This window comes from Cebus imitator, unplaced genomic scaffold (genome assembly GCF_001604975.1).
Source record: "Cebus imitator isolate Cc_AM_T3 unplaced genomic scaffold, Cebus_imitator-1.0 Scaffold449, whole genome shotgun sequence".
NCBI classification, from domain to species: domain Eukaryota; kingdom Metazoa; phylum Chordata; class Mammalia; order Primates; family Cebidae; genus Cebus; species Cebus imitator.
In genome coordinates this window covers 1300623-1319114 of record NW_016107764.1, presented here as the reverse complement: position 1 = coordinate 1319114, position 18492 = coordinate 1300623, and the positions used below count along the sequence as shown (strand labels likewise).

Below are 18492 nucleotides of genomic sequence, written 5' to 3'. Positions count from 1 at the left end.
CACTATCAACACAATCACCAGCACCATCACCATTACCACCATCACCACAAACACCACCACCACCACCATCACTATCAACACAATCACCAGCACCAACACCATTACCACCATCACCACAAACACCACCAACACTATCACCACCACCACCATCGCTATCAACACAACCACCAGCACCACACGATCACCATGCCATCATCATCACAAACCACCACTAACACCATCACCACCACCACAATTACCATCCCCATCATCAACACAATCACCAGCACCATCACCATCACCACCACCACCACCACCAGCACCACGAGCAGCCCTTAGGGACAGAGGTCCACCCAGGTGGAGAGCAGAGGGCACAGGGCTGAGCCTCAGGAGCTCTGACATGGCCCTGATGTGCTGCATGACCTTGGGAAGGTCACGTTCTCTCTCTGGGCTCCCACTTCCTCGTCGGGGACGGTAGAACCGTCCCTGCTGGCAGCTCCCGGGGCACAGGGATGGCCAGGAGAGCTCACCAAGGGCGATGCTTTGAAAATTGTAGGCAGAAAACCTCCTCAGAACTCAGCACATCAGAGCTGAGTTCAGAGCTCCTGAACCCCAATCCCCAGATGTTTTGTGAAATTGAGGCCCTGGGGAAAGGCAGGCCCAGGAGAGAGGAAACACCATGGTTCCCCTAGAGCCCAGTGGATGCTGTGCCCTCGGGCAGGACCACGACCCGGTCACTGTCTGCGGGAAAGCTCGGCCACCCTCCCCACCAGGCACATCGACCTCTGGGTGCCCGACCTTGGGCAGCAGCCAAGCAGTCAGTTCCGATTATCGGCTGACATCGTGCTGCCTGGGGAGCTGGACCGTGTGTCCTCTGGACACGTTGGGAGTCCCCGCTCGGCCCCACGGGCAGTGACCTTGAGTTCTTGCTCCCTGTCCCACACTTGTACTTAGTGAGACAGGAGCAAGAATCAGGGAGATGGGACAAGTGCCTGGAGGCGCATCTACACACTCACAGGCACCAGCGGCTGCTGGGCCTGTGCCCAGCCCCTGCCCAGGCTTGGTACTGCTCAAATGCAAGCTCTCCTCCACATCTCTCCACACCTGCCCAGGTCACAGGGTGGCCCCAAACACCCGCCCAGCACACTCGGAACGGACAGCAGCTGAGCTCTGTGGCCCTGGGAAAGGGAGTTTAGGTGGGGAGTGAGCAGAGGCTTTGGGCCCTGAGGCCTGCCTGGGGCTCTGGGGAAGGCTGTGGCCCGGCCTGCTGGTCTGAGGACAGACAGGGCAGTGAGGGAGTGCAGGCAGAGGGGGAGGGAACGCAGGCTGGCATGGCCAGGGAACATGTTCAGGGAGGACAGCAGCACCCGGCCCCGCCCCTGCATTTGTGCAGCATGGACACGGCTGAGTATGTGGGGCACCCTTGGAGGGGCCACAGCCCAGCTGGGTCTGTGGCAGAGGCGGAGGTGACTGGGGAGGTGAGAACAAAGGGAGGGAAGGGCACCCAGATCCCTCCCGTGACCTCAAGGGGAAGAGGTGTGGGATACAGGTGCCAAGGCTGCCCGTGCCCAGCACCTGGGGGGCACCCACCTCCACACAGACACGTAGATGATGACCAGCATGAGCAGGGTGAGTGAGGACACGCCACAGCCCACGATGAGCGTCACGGATGGCAGGGTTGCCTTTTCCATGTTCTGTGAAAACCGGGGAGAGACCTCGGGGAGTGATGCGCCCCGCACGCCCACTCTGCAGACCCGAAGACTGAGGCCCAAGAGGCCTCAGCCCCCCGTCACACCCACAGCGTCCAGCCCAGCCCCTCCTCCACCTCTCCCGCCCGCTCCCTGCAGAGGCCCCCAGCCCAGGCCCTCCAGAACTCCCTTTAAGGGTAGCGCCCTGTGAGGATGGGCCCTTCGCCCGTGCCCCAGTCACACGCCAAGCCCGAGGGCAGATGAAACTTTGCTGCCATCATGCCACGAACCCCCACCAATTCCAGGCAGGCGCCAGCCCCACACTGCAGATGGGGCCAGGGAGGTTCAGGCCCACCGGCTCGCACTGTCATCTCGGGCCCAGGCTTTGAGACACCCGGGGGAGAGTAGCAGCTTTGGCTCCAGCCCACCCCCATCCGAGATGCCATCCAGCCAGGCGGACACCCCAAGCCCACCCGTCCTCCACAGCTCCGACACATCCCCGGCAGTTTCCTTGCACCAAAGCCCGCCTCCTCCTCAGCACTGCAGGTGCCTCTGTGTCACCTCCACAGCCCCTCAGTCCCCTAAAGCCTCTAGGCCCAGACGCCGGCCTGGCACCAGTCACCCACCCCACCTCTAGCCCTGCCCCCTGCAAGGGCCTCTGCAGGTGCAGGGGAGGGGTGGGGAGTGGTTTATCAGTGCACAGGAGGGCACCTCTGCCTGCTCAGAGGCCGAGAGCGTGGTAGCTGGGTGTCATCTGGGGTGTCCTGGATAAAGTGGGTGCTTCCTACTCACCACCTGGGGGGTACTTAGTTGAGGTGACTGCTCCTCCCTAGGGAGGGCCCCCACTCCTCCCTGACTCTTCTACCCTGGGCATCGTCCGAGTGCCACGCCCGGCTCTGCAAAGGCCACCGGGCTGGCCCTGCCCCTGGCCAGCCTCCCTCTCTAGCCCCAGAGGCCTCCTCGTCCCCCTCAGGGCTCTTCCCTAGTGGCGCCCCCAGAAGACCCTTCCCACTTCACACAGCTGTGCCTCTGTCCACTGCACTCGGCTCATCTCCTCCTCAAAAGGACCTGGTCCAGCGACAGACTCCCGCTTCCTGACCCTGTGCCCCACACAGCCCCGGCACGCCAGGCCTGAGGACGGACCGGAAGTCAGGTGGCTGAAGGGGTGTGCACGGCTGCGGAGGGGACTCAGGCTGGCATCACTTCTCTATGGATGAGTTCGCCCTGAGCCATGACACAGCTCATCACCCAAGTAGTGAACCAGGCTGAACTGCTGTCCCGGGGCTCACGGGCACAGAGCAGGCGGAGGTACCCGTGTGGGGGTGTGAACAAAGGCCCCTGCACATAGAGCTTCAAGATGCCTTGGGGAATTCAGGAGAATCAGCCTGCAGTCCCTCTTCAGGCCCTCGAAAGGAGGCGGAGGTGACCGGCCAGTCAGGAAGGTGAGGCCTGGGGAGGAGGGGGTGCTTAGGGCACCCCCCACCCTGAAGCTGGCACCCCCCACCTTGAAGCTGATGACTTCCTGGACCCCACCCCAAGTCTGCTGACCTTGGCATGCTGCCCTGTCACCTAAAGCCCCAGGCAGCCCCTCCTGCCCCTGTCACCGGGTGCTCCGCATCCTCTGAGCCTGGCGGTTGCCCTGCAGCCCCACCCATGCCAACCTGGGCCCCCTTTCCCCTCAGCCATGCCTGACGGCAGTGCTCTGTGCTCTCCACCAGCAACATACTGCTCCTGCGCCTGGACTGCTCTTCCCTGCACCGCCTCCTCCAGGCAGCCTCCCCTGCCTCCCAAGTCGTGCTGGTGTCCCCCTGATCCAGTTCAGAGCCCCTGCTGTGGGTGGCTGCTATCCCCATGGCTGAGTGTCCTCCATGTCCCTGAGCCCCAGAGGGCCCCGCCCAGCAGGGATGCTCAGTCAACGTCATGAGCCAGTTGAATGAAGGTGGGGGAGGCAGAATCCAGAAAAGCGAAGGAGCTGGTTCGGGGTTACCAGACGGCACGGCGGAGGGTCCCACTCCAACACAAACCGAGGTTTCCGGAGGTTCAGCGTCATCGCCAGGACTCCTGGCTCAGCCTTGCTGGCCTCTGCCCTCGCTGGGTAACCTCAGGGCCCCACCTGTCCCGGTCCTGTTCAGTGTGGGCTGCCTCGCTGCCACCTCCCAGGGCCACCCCCATCCTCCCACCCTCCTGGGCCTGCCCGGCTCGCAGCAGTCTGCACTTCGGCCTCCATGAAGCCGGCAGCGGCACCTGAATCAGAGTGTGCCAGTGGAGCCCTGGGGAGTGCCATCCGAAGCCCGGCCCGGTGAGGGTCTTGGCCATCGAGGATCCCCCACCCCCACAGCCCCTTGCTCCTCCAGCCTCAGCTCCTCCCAACTCCACTCCAGGCCCAAATGAGGCCTGAAGTGACACACTTGAAGCTCTGTCCTAGGGGTGATGCAGGCCACAACCCTGACGTGCACAGACACACACACCTGGGGCCCACACACGCAGGCACCCGGGGCCACACAGACACACTCGGGGCCCACACAGACACACACGCCTGGGGCCACACAGACACACTCGGGGCCCACACAGATACACATACCCGGGCCCACACAGACACACCCGGGGCCCACACAGACACACACACCCAGGGCCCACAAAGACACACGCACCCAGGGCCCACACATGCAGGCACCCAGGGCCACACACACACCCGGGCCCTCCCCCTACACACATACACACACCCAGGGCACACACAGACACACACATGCACACACCCGGGCCCCACACGGACACACACACCTGGGGCCACACAGATACACACATCTGGGGCCCACACAGACACACACACACCTGGGGCCCACACATGCAGACACCCGGGGCCACACAGACACACCCAGGGCCACACAGATACACACACCTGGGGCCCACACACGCAGGCATCAGGGGCCACACAGACACACTCAGGGCCCACACGGACACACACACCTGAGTCCCACACAAACACACACACCTGGGTCCCACACGTGCAGGCACCTGGGGCCACACAGATACACACACCCGGGGCCACACAGATACACACATCTGGGGCCCACACAGACACACACACACCTGGGGCCCACACATGCAGACACCCGGGGCCACACAGACACACCCGGGGCCACACAGATACACACACCTGGGGCCCACACATGCAGGCATCAGGGGCCACAAAGACACACTCAGGGCCCACACAGACGCACACACCGGGGCCCACACACACGCACACACTCGAGGCCACACAGACGCACACACCCGGGGCCCACACAGACGCACACACCCAGGCCCCCCCCACACGCACACACCCGGGGCCCACATGGACGCACACACCCGGGGCCCACACGGACGCACACACCCGGGGCCCACACACACGCACACACCCGGGGCCCACACGGACACACACACCCACGGCACAGATGCACACATGCGGGTCCCGCAGAGACACACCACTGACACCTCCACACCTGGCACTCGCCTCCCGGGCCAGGCTGTCCTGCCTAAGCACGCCAGGTGCCACATCTCCAGCTGTGCCTCCCTGGAACGAGGCTCGCCTTCCCTTTGTGCACAGAAGCCCTGCCCGCCACCAGGCCTTCACAAGCCGCTGCCTGCATGCAGGCCCTTCGAGCCACCCCAGGTAGCCGTGTTCACCTCCACTGCCCACACTACGCTCTGGGAGGGCAAGCTGGGAACAGCGATGCTGAGCCCTGCGGAAAGCCTGCTCAGCACCTCTCCTGCCTGCCACAGCCTGGAGCTCCGGCCTCCCTCCGGTGGTCCTCTGGGATTGAAGTCCTATCGCAGTGCACCTGCCAGCTCTCCCACTGCCCGCCTGACCCCCCTCCTCCCAGCCTGGCTCCTCAGCCCCCGGTAACTTCACCAGTGCAGAGCTGAGGCCCAGGGCTAGGCGGCCAGCTGGATGGGGACAGGTGGGAGACAGGGTGACCCCGGTAAATGTTTCCAAGACACTGGGCTGGCCCGAGGCCGGCCTGCCACGAAGGTCACGGGCGGTCGAGTTAAGTGGCTCACGCCTGCTCTGAGGCTGGCTCAGGCCCAGGCCTCTGTGGCCATCTGCTTCCGCCTGCCCTCCTTAGGCCTGGCAGCCCAGAGCCCGCCAGCTCTCCCGCCGCCCGCTTGAACCCTCTCCTGCCCGCCTGGCTCAACAGCCACTCCCCACGGCCCTTGCTCAGCAGGTTCTGTTCCAGGTGACGGAGAAGGGACCGGCAGTGGCCTGGGCAGGCGCAGGGGTCCCAGAACTGCAGGCTCCACTAGGTGGGCTAAGCCGAGACCAGCCTCAACTCACGCCAAGGGGAGGCAGAGCCAGACTGGGCCCCTGCCAGAGACTGGTTCAAGTCAGGCGCAGCTGCCCAGGCCCCTGCACATGCCAGGCCCCTGTCCTGCATGCTCTTCGTGACCTTCAGGTGCCTGGCTCTCCTCTCAGTGTGGAAGTCGCCACCTCACAGAGACCCTCCCTGCACACTCGGTCTGAACCAGCCCTTGGCTCTCTGCCCCATCACCTTCACTTAACCCTCTCCAGGGTACCAGCCGCTGCCCCCACCAGTGGCTTTTCCTGGTTGGTGACAGAGTGACTGCCAATTTCCACCCCACGAACTCCTGACTCCCAATCTTCTCCTGAACATTGTATCCACCCTGTGCCCCCTAAGGACTAATTTCTACCCACAGCACCTTCGTCCCGTCACCACCCCAACACCATCTATGGCTCCCACATGCCCACAAAACTAATTCCTGACTCTAACCACAGACTAAGCCGCGAACCCATCATACACTGAATCCTGACCTGGATCATACCCCAAGCCCCAATTCCCATCACACCCTGGTCCCTGAATCCAGCCACACACTAAATGCTGACCCAAATATATTCTGACCCTGGATCTCAGCCATACTCTAAACCCTGATGCTGGTCACACCCCGAGCCCTGGTCCCAGTCACACCCTGAGCCTTGATCCCAGTCAGGCTGTGAGTGTTGCTCTTGTGCACACGCTGAGCCCTGATTCTGGTCACGTGCTGAACCCTGACCCTGGTCACACACTGAGCTCTGATCCTGGCTGCAAATGAACTCTGACCCTGGTCACAACTTTCTAATACAGTCTGAGGCACATCACAGCCGTAATACCATCACCAACTGGCTTTTCAGACCGCTTACTACATGCCAGCCTGTGTCAACTGCCATAAATACATCACCTAGTTCAGTCCCCACCACGCTGAGGCAGGTGGCATCATCCGCCTGACAGGTGTGACTCAGAGCGTTACTCAACCTTCTGGCCGTCACAGGCCTGCAGCGGCAGAGCTGGCATCTGCACCGACACCCTGGCTCCAGGCCAGCGATGGAGGGGCTCCTGGCTCTCACCTCCCCTCGCTCCACCACCCTGCCCAGATCTCATCCCACCCAGGATGCCCACAGACCAGCCTCTACCAGCACCTCAGGCCCTGTCTGGTCTGCAGTCCCAATGCCACAGCCTCTGCCCACTCAGACCAGAGTCCTCACGCCCAATGTGTCCATCCAACCCCAGCCAGGCCGAGCTGGGCAGCACCCCTCTCTCTCCCTGTCCAGCCCAGCTCATCGGGGATGCCTCCCTACTGGCCCGCCGGGTTCACGCTCCTCACTCTTGCTGGGACCCCTGGGCACCCAGGCCCACTGCTCTCCCCTCGCCTCCCAGCCTCCCCCCAGTCCACTCTGGCCGCCGGGCTCTGGGCCACTCCTGCCACCTGTGCCCGCTTCCCCACAGCTTCCTCACCCTGCGGGGGGCTGTGACTCACCCCACAATGCTTGGCTGGTGAACTCCTGCACACCCCTCAGGACCCCACTCCAAACCTCAGCCCCATGCACATCTCCTCATGCCACACTCAGAAGGAGAGATGGCTGTGGCCACGCACCCAGAACCCTCCTCATTTCCCTCCGGCGGCTGCAGACCTGTGTGTGTACACACCCGCCTCCCACATCAGCCCTCAGAGGGACTGGCATGGTGGACAAAGGAACACACCAGTGGCAGGCTGCACAACAGCAGCCTCCCTTCCTTCTCGGGCCCTCCCCCAGCATCCAAGGCCAGCCCTTGTCAGGGAGGGAGAGGTACTGTGGAAAGCAGAGGAAGACCCCAAGGGGCTCTGGGGCTGGCGAGCACCTGCCAAAGGCTGTGCCCACCCTGGCTTCTTCCTGGCACTCTGGCTCTCAGCTCACACCCCTGCTGGTGCCCAGAGCCCAAACGGAGCCGCAGGTGGTCTGACCTTGCAATGGAGCCAATCACCCTCCCATCTCACAGATGAGGACACTGAGGCCCCCGGGGTCCAGGCAGCCTGCCCTCGGTGCCGTGGCTCTGCGGACACTGGCAGCCCATGTCCCAGCCTCAATGCCCTGTCTGGGAGAGGGGGACAGGACATGCACCATGCCTGCTGGCATCCTGCCCTGTCAACACCAGTGTGAGTGGGCTGGGCTAACTCTAGAACCCCCCTCCCGACAAACCCCCGCCCCCGACAAGAAAGGTCCAGGAATGTGCATCTGGCTGCCTGCCACCCCGCAGAGCAGCCGCTTCCCCCGCTTGTGCACGTAGGTGGGGGGCTCCTCCTGGAACAGCCCCCTCCCCCCCGCCCCTCTATGAACAAGTTCCCTCAGCCAGGCCCACTCCAGAGTTCAGTCTGGTGACCGACTGGGATGCCACCCACCGGGACTGCCCCATTCCTGAGCTCTTTCGGAGTCATCCGTTTCCCTCCTCACAGCCTCCCCTGGGTAGTACAGGTCCTCTCCCTTTCATAGGTGGGGAAACTGAGGCTCAGAGGAGCTTAAGGCAGAGCCAGTCCAGGGTCACAGTGTGTCAGAGACAAGCCTGTGTTTCAACACCCCAACACTGAAGCGCTGCAGGCCTGACACTGGGCTGGGAGGAGGGGCAGACGGGGCACACCCCACCCACCGGGTTCTCTCCTGCCCAGGTCCTCCTTGAGCACCCACAGGAAGAGAAGCACCCAGAGACCAGAGGCTGGTCCCTGTCCTGCCTGGTCCAGCCTCAAAGGGGCCCAGAAAGGCCACGCATCGAAAGCCACAATGTCCATGGCCTTCACACAGAAGGCCACCTCGTCCAGGGAGCCACTGGGATGGCCCTGCTGACTGCTGCCTGCAGCGCTCTGTCTGCAGAACCGGCAACAAGCAGAGCCTCGCCTGAGGGGACAGCCCAAGCAGGGGTGCACTGGGGTTGGGGGCCAGACACAGACCCCTGCCCAGCCCACTCACCCAAGACCTTGAGCAACGCTCTCTCTCTCTGGGCCTCAGTTTCCCTGCCTGCCAACGGAGGATTTTACTGGCAATGGCCTGGAAGGTTCCATCTGGCTCTGGCACTGTGGGAGACCCCAGCTGACAATATCACCTGCTCCTCCACTCTCTAGACGACACAGCCGGGAGGCTGGAGTGTCCTCTGAGAGGCCAGACTACCTCCTACATGGAACCCGAGGTCCCACGAGGGCCAGGAATGCCACCTCCAACACCCAGGAAGGCCAGGCCCCTCCAAATGCCCCCTCCACCCCTGCTGCCCCCCAGGCTTCCACTCGAGGTCTGGGCAGTGGCACGGGGTAAAGGCACGGGGTAAGCACATGGCCCAGGCCCTTTCCTGCTCGGTGGGCTGTCGTGGCCTGGTCCTGGAACCTGGCAAGGGGCTGTGGCCCACCTCAGGCCAGGGTGTGCAGCTTGGCCGGCTGGAAGCAAGACAGCCCACCTGCCCCAGTGGGCTGCGCCCAGCACCCAGGTACCCTGCCAGCGGCTGGCCCTAGATGCCGTAGCCATAGAAACCAGCAGCCTCCACAAAAATCACAGAACAAAAAAGAGGCCCCCAGGTGCTGAGGCTTGTTGGGGGGGATGGATCTGGGCCAGGGCCCCTGCCTGGGGCCACCGCCACCTCCACGGACCAGGCTCTACTTGGGGTGGGTCGAAGGGCTCTGCCAAGGCGGCAGCTCCTCCTCTTCCCTCTCCCTGGCAGGCGGGAGGACCAGGGGAAGGGGTAGCCCCTCCACCGGCGACGCCTCCCAGCCCCCAGCTCAGGACCCAGTCTCTCCGCAGGCCCAGGCTCCTTCCGAGCTCCCTGAGCTCCCGGGCCTCCAAGGCCAGGGGAGATGGGACCCAGCCATCAGTCACTTTCCGGGGGTCCCGGCTCCTCCCAGGCCCGTCCCCAACTCCACGCTGCCGCCCGCTCGGCGCCCACCCACCCTCTCCAGAGGCTCAGGGACCCCGCCGGCCGGGCTAGGCCACGGCGGCTGTGGGGCGCAGCGACCCCTCGGGACAGGACGGGTGCGCCCCCCCGCAGGCCCCGGCAGCCCCGCCCGCGCCCCCGCCCGCGCCCCTCCCGCCGGCCCGGCCGGGGTCTCACCGCGTCGGCGCTGAGCTGGGCTAAGATGGCGAAGGTGGAGAGCCGGTCACAGAGGCAGCGCGTCCGGAGGGCGTCGAGGGGCACCGTGCGGCAGCCGCGCCACGACCAGGGCCCGAGCTGCGGGGGGGCGGAGGAGGAGGAGGGTCTGGGGGCGGGCGGGACACGGGAGGGAGACAGGCGGAGCGTCAGCGGCGGCGGGGACGCGGGCGCTCCGGCCCCCGAGCGGCGGCTCCGCGCCCCGGCCCCGTCCCCGGCCCCGCACCTGCACCCGCGGCCGCGCGCCCGCCCGTTCGCCTGCCGCCTCCAGGCCCCTCGGCCTGGGCGCCCATGCCGCGCTCTGCGCCCGCCGCCGCCGCCGAGAGCCGCGGAGCGCAGCCCGAGGGAGAGCCGGGCGGGGGCGCCGAGCGAGCGGGGGCGGGGCGGGGGGCGAGAGCTGGCCCGGGGCCCGGCAGCCGCCCGCCCGCGCCCCCGCCGCCCTCAGCGCCTCCCGGGCCCGCGCCCCCGCCGCTCCCAGCACTTCCCGGGCCCGCGCCCCCGGCCCGCGCGGGAGGGAGGGGCAGGCCCGCAGGGGCGCGTGGGCACACGTGGAGCGGGGAGGGCGGGCGCGAGCCGGGTGTGGCCGGGGGGCGCGGGGCGGGCTCGGAGGGCGGCGAGGGGCCGCTCCGGAGCTGTCCGCCCCGCGGCCCAGGGCGCCGGCCGAAAGCTGGTGACCTTGGGCCCGCTCCATCCCCCACCCCCCACTCCCCCGGGCCTCGTCACCCCTGCTGCCTGCGGCTCATCTCCTGGGACAGACACAGCCTTCCCCGCGGGGAGGCCTGCCGCTGGAAACTTCCCTCTGCGGTCTGACCCAGCCGCCCGCTGTCTACGGGCCGCCGCTGCCCCGGTTTCCATCTAAGCACGCATTTAAGCACAGGACTTGTAACTGCACTAGGGACTGACCTGCTCTGCAAACCCCTCCTCCTCCTCTCCACCCCAGCCTCCTCCTGTTCTTCCTCCTCCACCTCCTCCTCTCCTCCTCTTCCTCCTCCTCCTGCTGCTTTGGAGCCGAATTCCCCCACCTTTCAAGGCAGCCCTCCTGTCCGGAAGCCACCGTGTCCCTCCTTCACAGACCTGGTCCTGAAGCCAGGCCTGCCTTCCTGCCTGCTGGGGCTTGGCTGGCGGAAAGTGCCCAGGGGGTCCTCTCAGGGGCTGAGTCCCCAGCCCTACCCGGGTCCTGGGCCTGCCGGGTGGAGGAGGGGCTCCAGGCCTCCTGAAGAGATGAGCCCCAAGAGCTTGCGGTGCAGCTGCCTGCGGAGGCCCAGCTGCTGGTCTCCCTCCTACTGTCAGCTGAAAAGCCCTCACACCTCCCTAAGTAGCTGGGTCCAGCCCTTAACCCCGGACTTCGGGAGAAAAGCCCAAGTGGAGGGTCTGCCTATGGTCTACCCTAGAGCCTTCATGCTGCTGTTTCACCCTTGTTCCACCTAGGGATGAGGGCGGCCAGGCGCCTTGCAGTCTTCAGCTCACCTCTTCCATCCCGCCCCCACTGTACCCACCTGGGCTGAGGCTGGGAGCCAGAAGGGGCCTGCCCCGTTGCCCTTTGGGCTGGCGCTCTCTCCAGCCTGCGGTCCCCAGAGGAGCCTGGAGATCCGCCCACACGCAGCCCTGACCCCGCTCAAAAAGCCTGGGCTGGCGAGCAGCCTCTGATCAAACATCTGGCTTTGAACTGTGCCTCGGCTGTGCCCCAGCTCTGTGACCTTGGAAAGCTACCGACACCACCTCTTGCTTCAGTCTCTTCATCTTTAAAATGGGGATGGGGCTGTCAAAAGGGAAGCACTGAGTCCACTCCGGACAGCGCTAAGCCGCACAAGGCGGGGCTCAGAGCACGCGTGGGCAGGTCACCAGCGCCCACGTCTGAGAGCCCAGAGCAGTCTCTACTGAATTGGGGATGTTGCCTAATCTTCAGCAGCAGCACATCCTGAAATTCGGGCCCAGGGGAGAAGGGACATGCTGTGCGTGGCCAGGGAGGCCCCTGAGCATGCCCTTATCGTCTGCTATTATCTCTTGGGTCTTCTCTGCCTCCTACGGGAGGACCTGCTCCTGTTTTACAGAGAAGGAAACTGCGGCAGAGACCACACACAAGGCAAAGCTGGGAGGAGGCCGGGAATCCAGCCTCAGGCTCTGCAGGGCTGGCTCTGGGCTGTGTCGCCCTGGGAAGCCCCCTCCCCTTGCAAGTGCAGTGTGATTCCAGGTTCTTATTTCAGGGAGCCAGGGTTTAGCAACCCGAGGCTCACCTATCTCTGGGACCCTCGGAAAAAGGAGGCTGCAGAGGCATGTGGGAGCCCTGGAAGGGACCTGTACCGTCAGGCTCCATGGCTCCAGAGGATGCCTCTGCCTGAGCCTGCTGCCTCTGCCCGTGCGAACCTCACAGGCTCCAAAGGGCAGCCACCCACCACACGTCCCCAGCCACTGGGATGACCGCCAGGGACCCAAGCTGCCCTGCGATTGCCCAGAAGTCACAGACCTTGGGTAGGGACCCCTTCAGCCTCTCCCGGAGCCAAGTATAGATCCTGGTAACCACAGATAGAATCCAGGGCCCAGGCAGGCTCTGGGGCTATGGAGGGAACAGGAAAGGGGGTATGGGGTCCCTGGAAAGTCCTGGAGATCCAAGTGACACCCTAGATCCTGTATGCTGGCCAGAGGGTTTTCCAAGGCCTTACTCAGGTGCCCCAGGCACACCCCACTCACCACCTGCCTCCATCCCCCACACTCTCCAGGGCAGAAGCCACTGTCCCCATGCTGCAGAGGAACAGGTGGGACAGAAGCCTGAGACCCACCCCGGGCACAGAACCACTAAGCCCTAGCTGGTGGCCATGCAGCAAGGGAGGCTCAGGTAACTCCCAGGAAACCTGCATTAGCCGAGCTTATTTCCTGGCTTACGATAGGTCTCAGGTTATCCCTGGCAGTCCCTTGCAGACCTGCAGGTGAAGTAAAAGTTCAGATGTAGGCCCTGGGTGGGAGAGGGGCAAGCAGCCAGGCACATAAAAACTGCAGTTCAGGCCCACTGCTGTCTTGCTGTGTGACCTTGGATAATCGCTGCCTCTGTGAGCCTCCATCTCCCACCGAGAGGGCCTGTCCGCATGCCCGGGGGTGGGTGTGCAGCTGTGGTCTACGCCTGCCGGCCTCTGACCAGTCACCAAGACGGCCAGCACAGTACAGGCCAGAGGGCACCCCGAAGAGTCCTGCAGACGGCTTCTCTCTGTGCAGCTGGCACTGGGTTCCAGTCCCAGCTCTGCTTCTCACGGGCCAGGCACAGCACTACCTCAGCCCTCTGTTCTGAGCAGAGGTGCCCAGAACCCAGCTGCCCACCTGCCTGCGGGTTGCTGGGAGGACTTGGACTGTGCAGGGAGCTGGGCTGGCTAGGGCCAGCAGCCTGGCAGGTTCCCAGCTGCACTGGCCAGTCTGCAGGACGCCAGGCCTACAGCTGCTGGCCATTGCCTGGGAGAAGGCTAGCCTGGAAGCCAGCGCCCCGGCCCCAGGGCTCCCACCGTGGGTGCTGATTTGCTTATCAGCCTCTGGGGGCAGGAAGAGAGAGGGGCTGCTGCCCACTCTGCTGAGAGTCAGGCCAGGGCCCACCCCTACTGCCTTAGGCCATGGAGGGCCCAAGGAGGCACGTGCCAGTGGACCGGAGACCCGGCTGGTCAGGCTGGCAGCTCTGGAAGCAGGCAGCACCCCGCCATTCCGTAAGGGCCTGGCTCCTGCGGTGGGGCTCACTGGGATCTGCAGGCCTGCAATGCAGACGCCGTGGCCTCAGCCTCTCTACCTCCTGCAACGTCCTCCTGGCTCTACCGGCCTTGGCAATGTGTGTCAGGAACAGCCTCCCAACACACAACCCAGGGACAGGGACCCTCTCCTCGCCCTTCCACGATAATGGCTTCTTCGCTGTGCTAAGAGCTTTCTGCCAGCTTATTGTTTGATTTCTGCAGGGACCCTTAGGTCAGCTTTGTAGATAAAGAAACCAACGCTCAGAGAGGCAGCGACTGTCCAAAGCCTCACAGCAAGACAGCAGCAGGCTTAGAACCTACCTGCTTTTATCTGCCTGGCTGCATGCCCCTCCCACCCATGGCCTACCTTGACAGAGCTGCAGGTCTGCAAGGGACCGTCAGGGGCAACCTGAGACCCATCGCAAGCTGGGAAATAAACTCTGTCAATGCAGGTTTCCTTGGAGTGACCCAAGCCTCTCTTGCTGTGCTAGACCTCAGCTGAGGACTGGCCTTTAGCAGGACAGATAGGGGTGGGCCCTGACCTGAGACCCTCATGGGCAGCTTAGATGCATGTTGGCTTGGGAAAGGTAGCAAAGCCTCAGACCTCCCTCTTTCAACAAAATCTCTAGGAAGCATTCTCTTGTACCAGATCCTGACTTACAACTTTGGGAAGTTCCCCAAGATGTCTGACTAAAATCCTTCCTGCTGCAGGGGTTACTTTTCCCATCTCTGCAGACAGGCAAGTCTTCCCCTTCCCTGGCACACAGCAACTTCCCTGCACGTGGGAGACCTTTTGCCACCTCTCGTCTAAGCAATAGAAACTTGGAATATCTGGGTCACAGAGCGAGGTCCCCTCCTGTGCCCAGGCCTGAGGAATCTGGGTCAGTCACACCTGCTCCCCACCCCCATGGGTCCAGGGTGAGAGCAGGAGCTAGGGCAGTGACACCACCCAAGACCAGCCAAGCAGAGGCCTGGCTAGAGCAGGTCCCCTTCCTGCCCAAGAGGAGTGGGGATCTAGAAGGACCTGGGACCTTCAGATGGGAATCCCAGGGCAGGGCTGTGCCTTCCTGCGAGACAGGGCCCCACGACAAGTCCAGCCACTGCCCATCCCTCTGCAGACCACGAGTGACCATCACCATCGGGACTCTTCCCACTCGGCTCCTGCCCAGGTCGTCAAGGACCTCCATGTCCAGAAACCCAGGGGACAAGTTCCTGTTCCTCCACCTTGGGGTGGCCGGTGCTCAGTCAGCACCCTGTTTGCCCAGGTGGCCCCGGGGGCACATTCTGGTGCAGGACAGCTGCACACCAGGGCAGGGCACACAGCCAGGGCACCCGCGAATCAATGAATGGGAAGGGCACGGCCAGCCCGCCATTGCTCACCTGGAGCCTTGGGTCCCCTCTTCACCCTCCCCACCTCCTCCTGTTAGCTGCCCACCAACAAGACACACCAGCCTTTATCTGAAAATGCTTGGAGAGCCCCACAGTGCCCACCCTCCATGGCCACCACTCATGCCCCCAGCTACTGCAGCCACTGCCCCTTGCCCTGCTCCACTGGCCTCCCAGGGCATCGGTCACTTGAAATATGTCAGGCCACATGGCCCAGCTTAGTGCCCTGCAGTGGTTCCCTCTTCACTCACAGCAAAGGCCACAGTGCTCCCACGGCGCGCAGGGACTGGCCTCAACCTCCCGACTCACCCCTTTGCCACAGTCCTGTCAGGAACCCCAGCTCCCAGCAGCCCCCTCCAAACCAGTGATGGCTGCAGCTTCCTGGCAGCCCCCAGCCCAGGGTGGATCCCCACCTCATGTCGCCCTGAGCACCAGTGCAGGGCCACAACCTTGTCCCCATGTCCCCGGGGGGGGTGGCTCAGAAAAGGCCTCCCCAGCTGGCTAGTGGGGAAGGGCCTGGGCCCAGCCCTGCTCGGGAAGCCCCCACAGACACCTCCGCTGGGCCTGGGGCAAGTGGGAGGCCTTGGGAGAGCCCACCGTGGCTCCTCTGCTCTTGGGGCCCCTGCCCTGCCCTCCTCCCGGAAAGTGCCCGGACGATGCTTGCGCAGTGCAGCCCGGCGGGGGATCCAGCAGCCAGGCCGATTCCCACCCTCGGAGCTCAGCTGCCTTTCCTGTGAAGCGCGCCCAGGTCCTCACCCCGCACCTGTCCATGGGACGGCAGAGGCACGGTGCCTGCACAAGGCCCACAGGCTCATGGGACATCAGGGGACAGCGATGGGGAAGGCGCACAAGATCCCACCCACCCACCCACCCACCAAGCCAGAGTCTTCACTGCATTCACGATGCCTCCTGCCGGCCCACGAAGCAGGTGCTATTATGGGACTGTGCACCGTCGGGGTCCCCTCGGATTTGATGGGCTAATTCACACTCTAGTGTGAATGACTCACAGGGTGTCCTCCCACATAACAGAAAGCAGCCAGGAGTGGGCACAGCACACTGCAGTGGGGGAGCTCAGATGCAGGCAGGGAGTGGAAATACCGTCTCTGCAGGCAGGCACTTCGGCTTCCAGGCCTGGCCCTCAGGACCCTTAACCGGCTGGCCTCCCCAGCGCCACTGAAACCAACACGCAGCTCCGCCACACCTGGGTACAAGCCCCTCATTCATACTTCATCCATCAGGAGTGCCTGCCTCCCGCCTCTGCCTATTGACTGCTTGGCCATAGACGAAGACTGGCATTGTGTCCTCCTCCAGGAAGTCCACCTGGATAACCAGACTTCCCCCTGCCCATTCATGAGCTCCAGGGCATTGCTCCTGGCCCTCAGCCAGACCCTTCTCTGCTGCTGTGCTGGGCTCCCCTCCCTGTGTTCTGCCTTGCCCAGCAGCCAGAGCTCCCCACGACCTGTGTCTGAAAATGCATGGAGAACCCCACAGTGCCCACATTCCACGGCCAACGCCTGTGCCCCTGGCTGCTATGGCTGCCTCCCTTACCCTGGTGGCATAGGCCAGCCTGGCAGGGAACCCGGCAAGCACACGCCCTCTGCTGCCTCCAGGCCCCAGCTCTGGTTGGTCCCCCGAGTCCTCTGTGACTCAGCCCCTCCCTGCAGGGATCCCCAAGAAGCCTCCTTGACGCCCCCTCCGTGCCCGGGCCCTGTCTGGCTTCTGGTCTGTGAGGAGCTCCAGGGCAGGCCTGGGTCAGCTCTGGCCCCTCCCAGCTCAGGGCCTGGGGCAATGCCTGGGATCCTGAAGGGATTCTGGTCACTGTGACCCACCGATCCTGGCATTTGAACACCTGCTTGACCCGGGTCTTGCTGAACCCAGCTGCCAGACGATGCTGGAGCCTGCTCAGGCCTGGCGCCCTGCCTATGGGGCTGGCTCCTGGGCTTCTCCTGGAGATGCTCAGTCTGAGCCTTCCTCAGCACCAACAGGTCTGTGACCAGGGCCTCCAGGGCTTCTCGTGTTCCTTATGATGCAAGATGCCAGTCTCCTGGCTCCCACCCGGCGCCACCACACTGAGGCAGGGCTCCTGGCCACAGGCCTGCCCCTGGGCTGGAAACCCAGCCCTCCCCAGAGTCCAGCAGCTCTTCTCCTGACCTATTTACCCACCTGGGCAGAGGCAGAGAGGCCCCAAGCTGTCTGCCAGGCAGAATGGGGCTCCTGAAGAGGGCAGGGTGCAAGCTGCCCAGCCTGGCAGAGAAGTGACCGGGCCCAGGAGGGCTGGGGTCCTGTGAGGCTGCTCAGCCTGCTGCCCCTCTCCAGTGGGAGGCTGGTACTCAGAAGCCCGCTCCGACCCCTCTCCCCTCATGCAGACCCGCCCCTGCTGCACCTGCAGCCCTGCTCTGCCCGGCCTGTCACCCACCCTTGCCAGTGGGGGCTGCTGCCCAGAACCCACACCCTCTTACACTCCCGCCATTGGTGCCCAGTGAGCAGGTCAAAGGCCAGCACTGTCTCAGCAATTGCCTCCCTGGTCGGGCCTATGCCAGGCTCTGTGCTGGGCACTGGGCACCCCCGCGAGTACCGCCCTGGCACTAGCAGATCCCAGACCTTGCCCTGACTACAGCCAGCCCAGCCACATCTCCTCTCAGACCGCTATGACCTCAGAAGCACTGCCTTGGCACTCCTGCCCATTTCCTCACCCACTGGGGCTGCTGTCTGCACGGCTGCTGGGCTCTGGCTCCTTGACTGTGTCACGGTTGGGTCTCACTTCCCTTGGGGGCCTTGGGCTGCAAATTCACCTAAGAGCTGGGCCCACCCCCACCCCCACCGTCACCACAGCCTCCACTCTCAGCGCTACCACTGAGGCCAATCACTATCAACACCATCTGCGATACAACCAGAACCACCACGGTCGCGATCCCCACCATCGCCCCATTGTGTTATCAACACCATCATGACCACTGGTCCACCACCATTACCAACAATACCATCAGCCATCTTCACACCACAGTCATTACCTCCAGACATGATCACCGGCGTCACCCGATCAGCAATACTGTCACTACCGCCAACAGCAGCAACACCCGCTCCATCATCAGTGACACAACCATTGCTACCATGCCTTCACCATCGATGACACCAGCAGCATAAATACCACTCTTTCTGCCAGGACATCACAACCACCACCACTAGCATCCCCACCATCAGCACCAACACCATACGCTACCAACAATGCCATCCTCACTACCACCAGCCCCAGCATCACCATCTCACTGTCACCACCAGCACCACCCCATCATCAAAACCACACAATCATCACCATCACCA

The 18492-nt window shown here is 63.8% G+C and overlaps 1 protein-coding gene across 7 annotated transcripts in view; it reads right to left on the bottom strand.

Annotated features, from left to right (window-relative positions):
* Positions 1-18492, bottom strand: part of ADGRB1 (adhesion G protein-coupled receptor B1) — a 98871-nt gene that overhangs the window by 26705 nt on the left and 53674 nt on the right. For all 7 annotated transcript variants that reach the window (XM_017511464.2, XM_017511467.2, XM_017511468.2 and 4 more), the window contains exons 18-19: positions 10046-10190; positions 1570-1673 (exon numbers count right to left, since the gene is read on the bottom strand). In XM_017511464.2, the coding sequence (XP_017366953.1) occupies positions 1570-1673; positions 10046-10190 (249 nt within the window). The remainder of the gene's footprint in view (positions 1-1569; positions 1674-10045; positions 10191-18492) is intronic.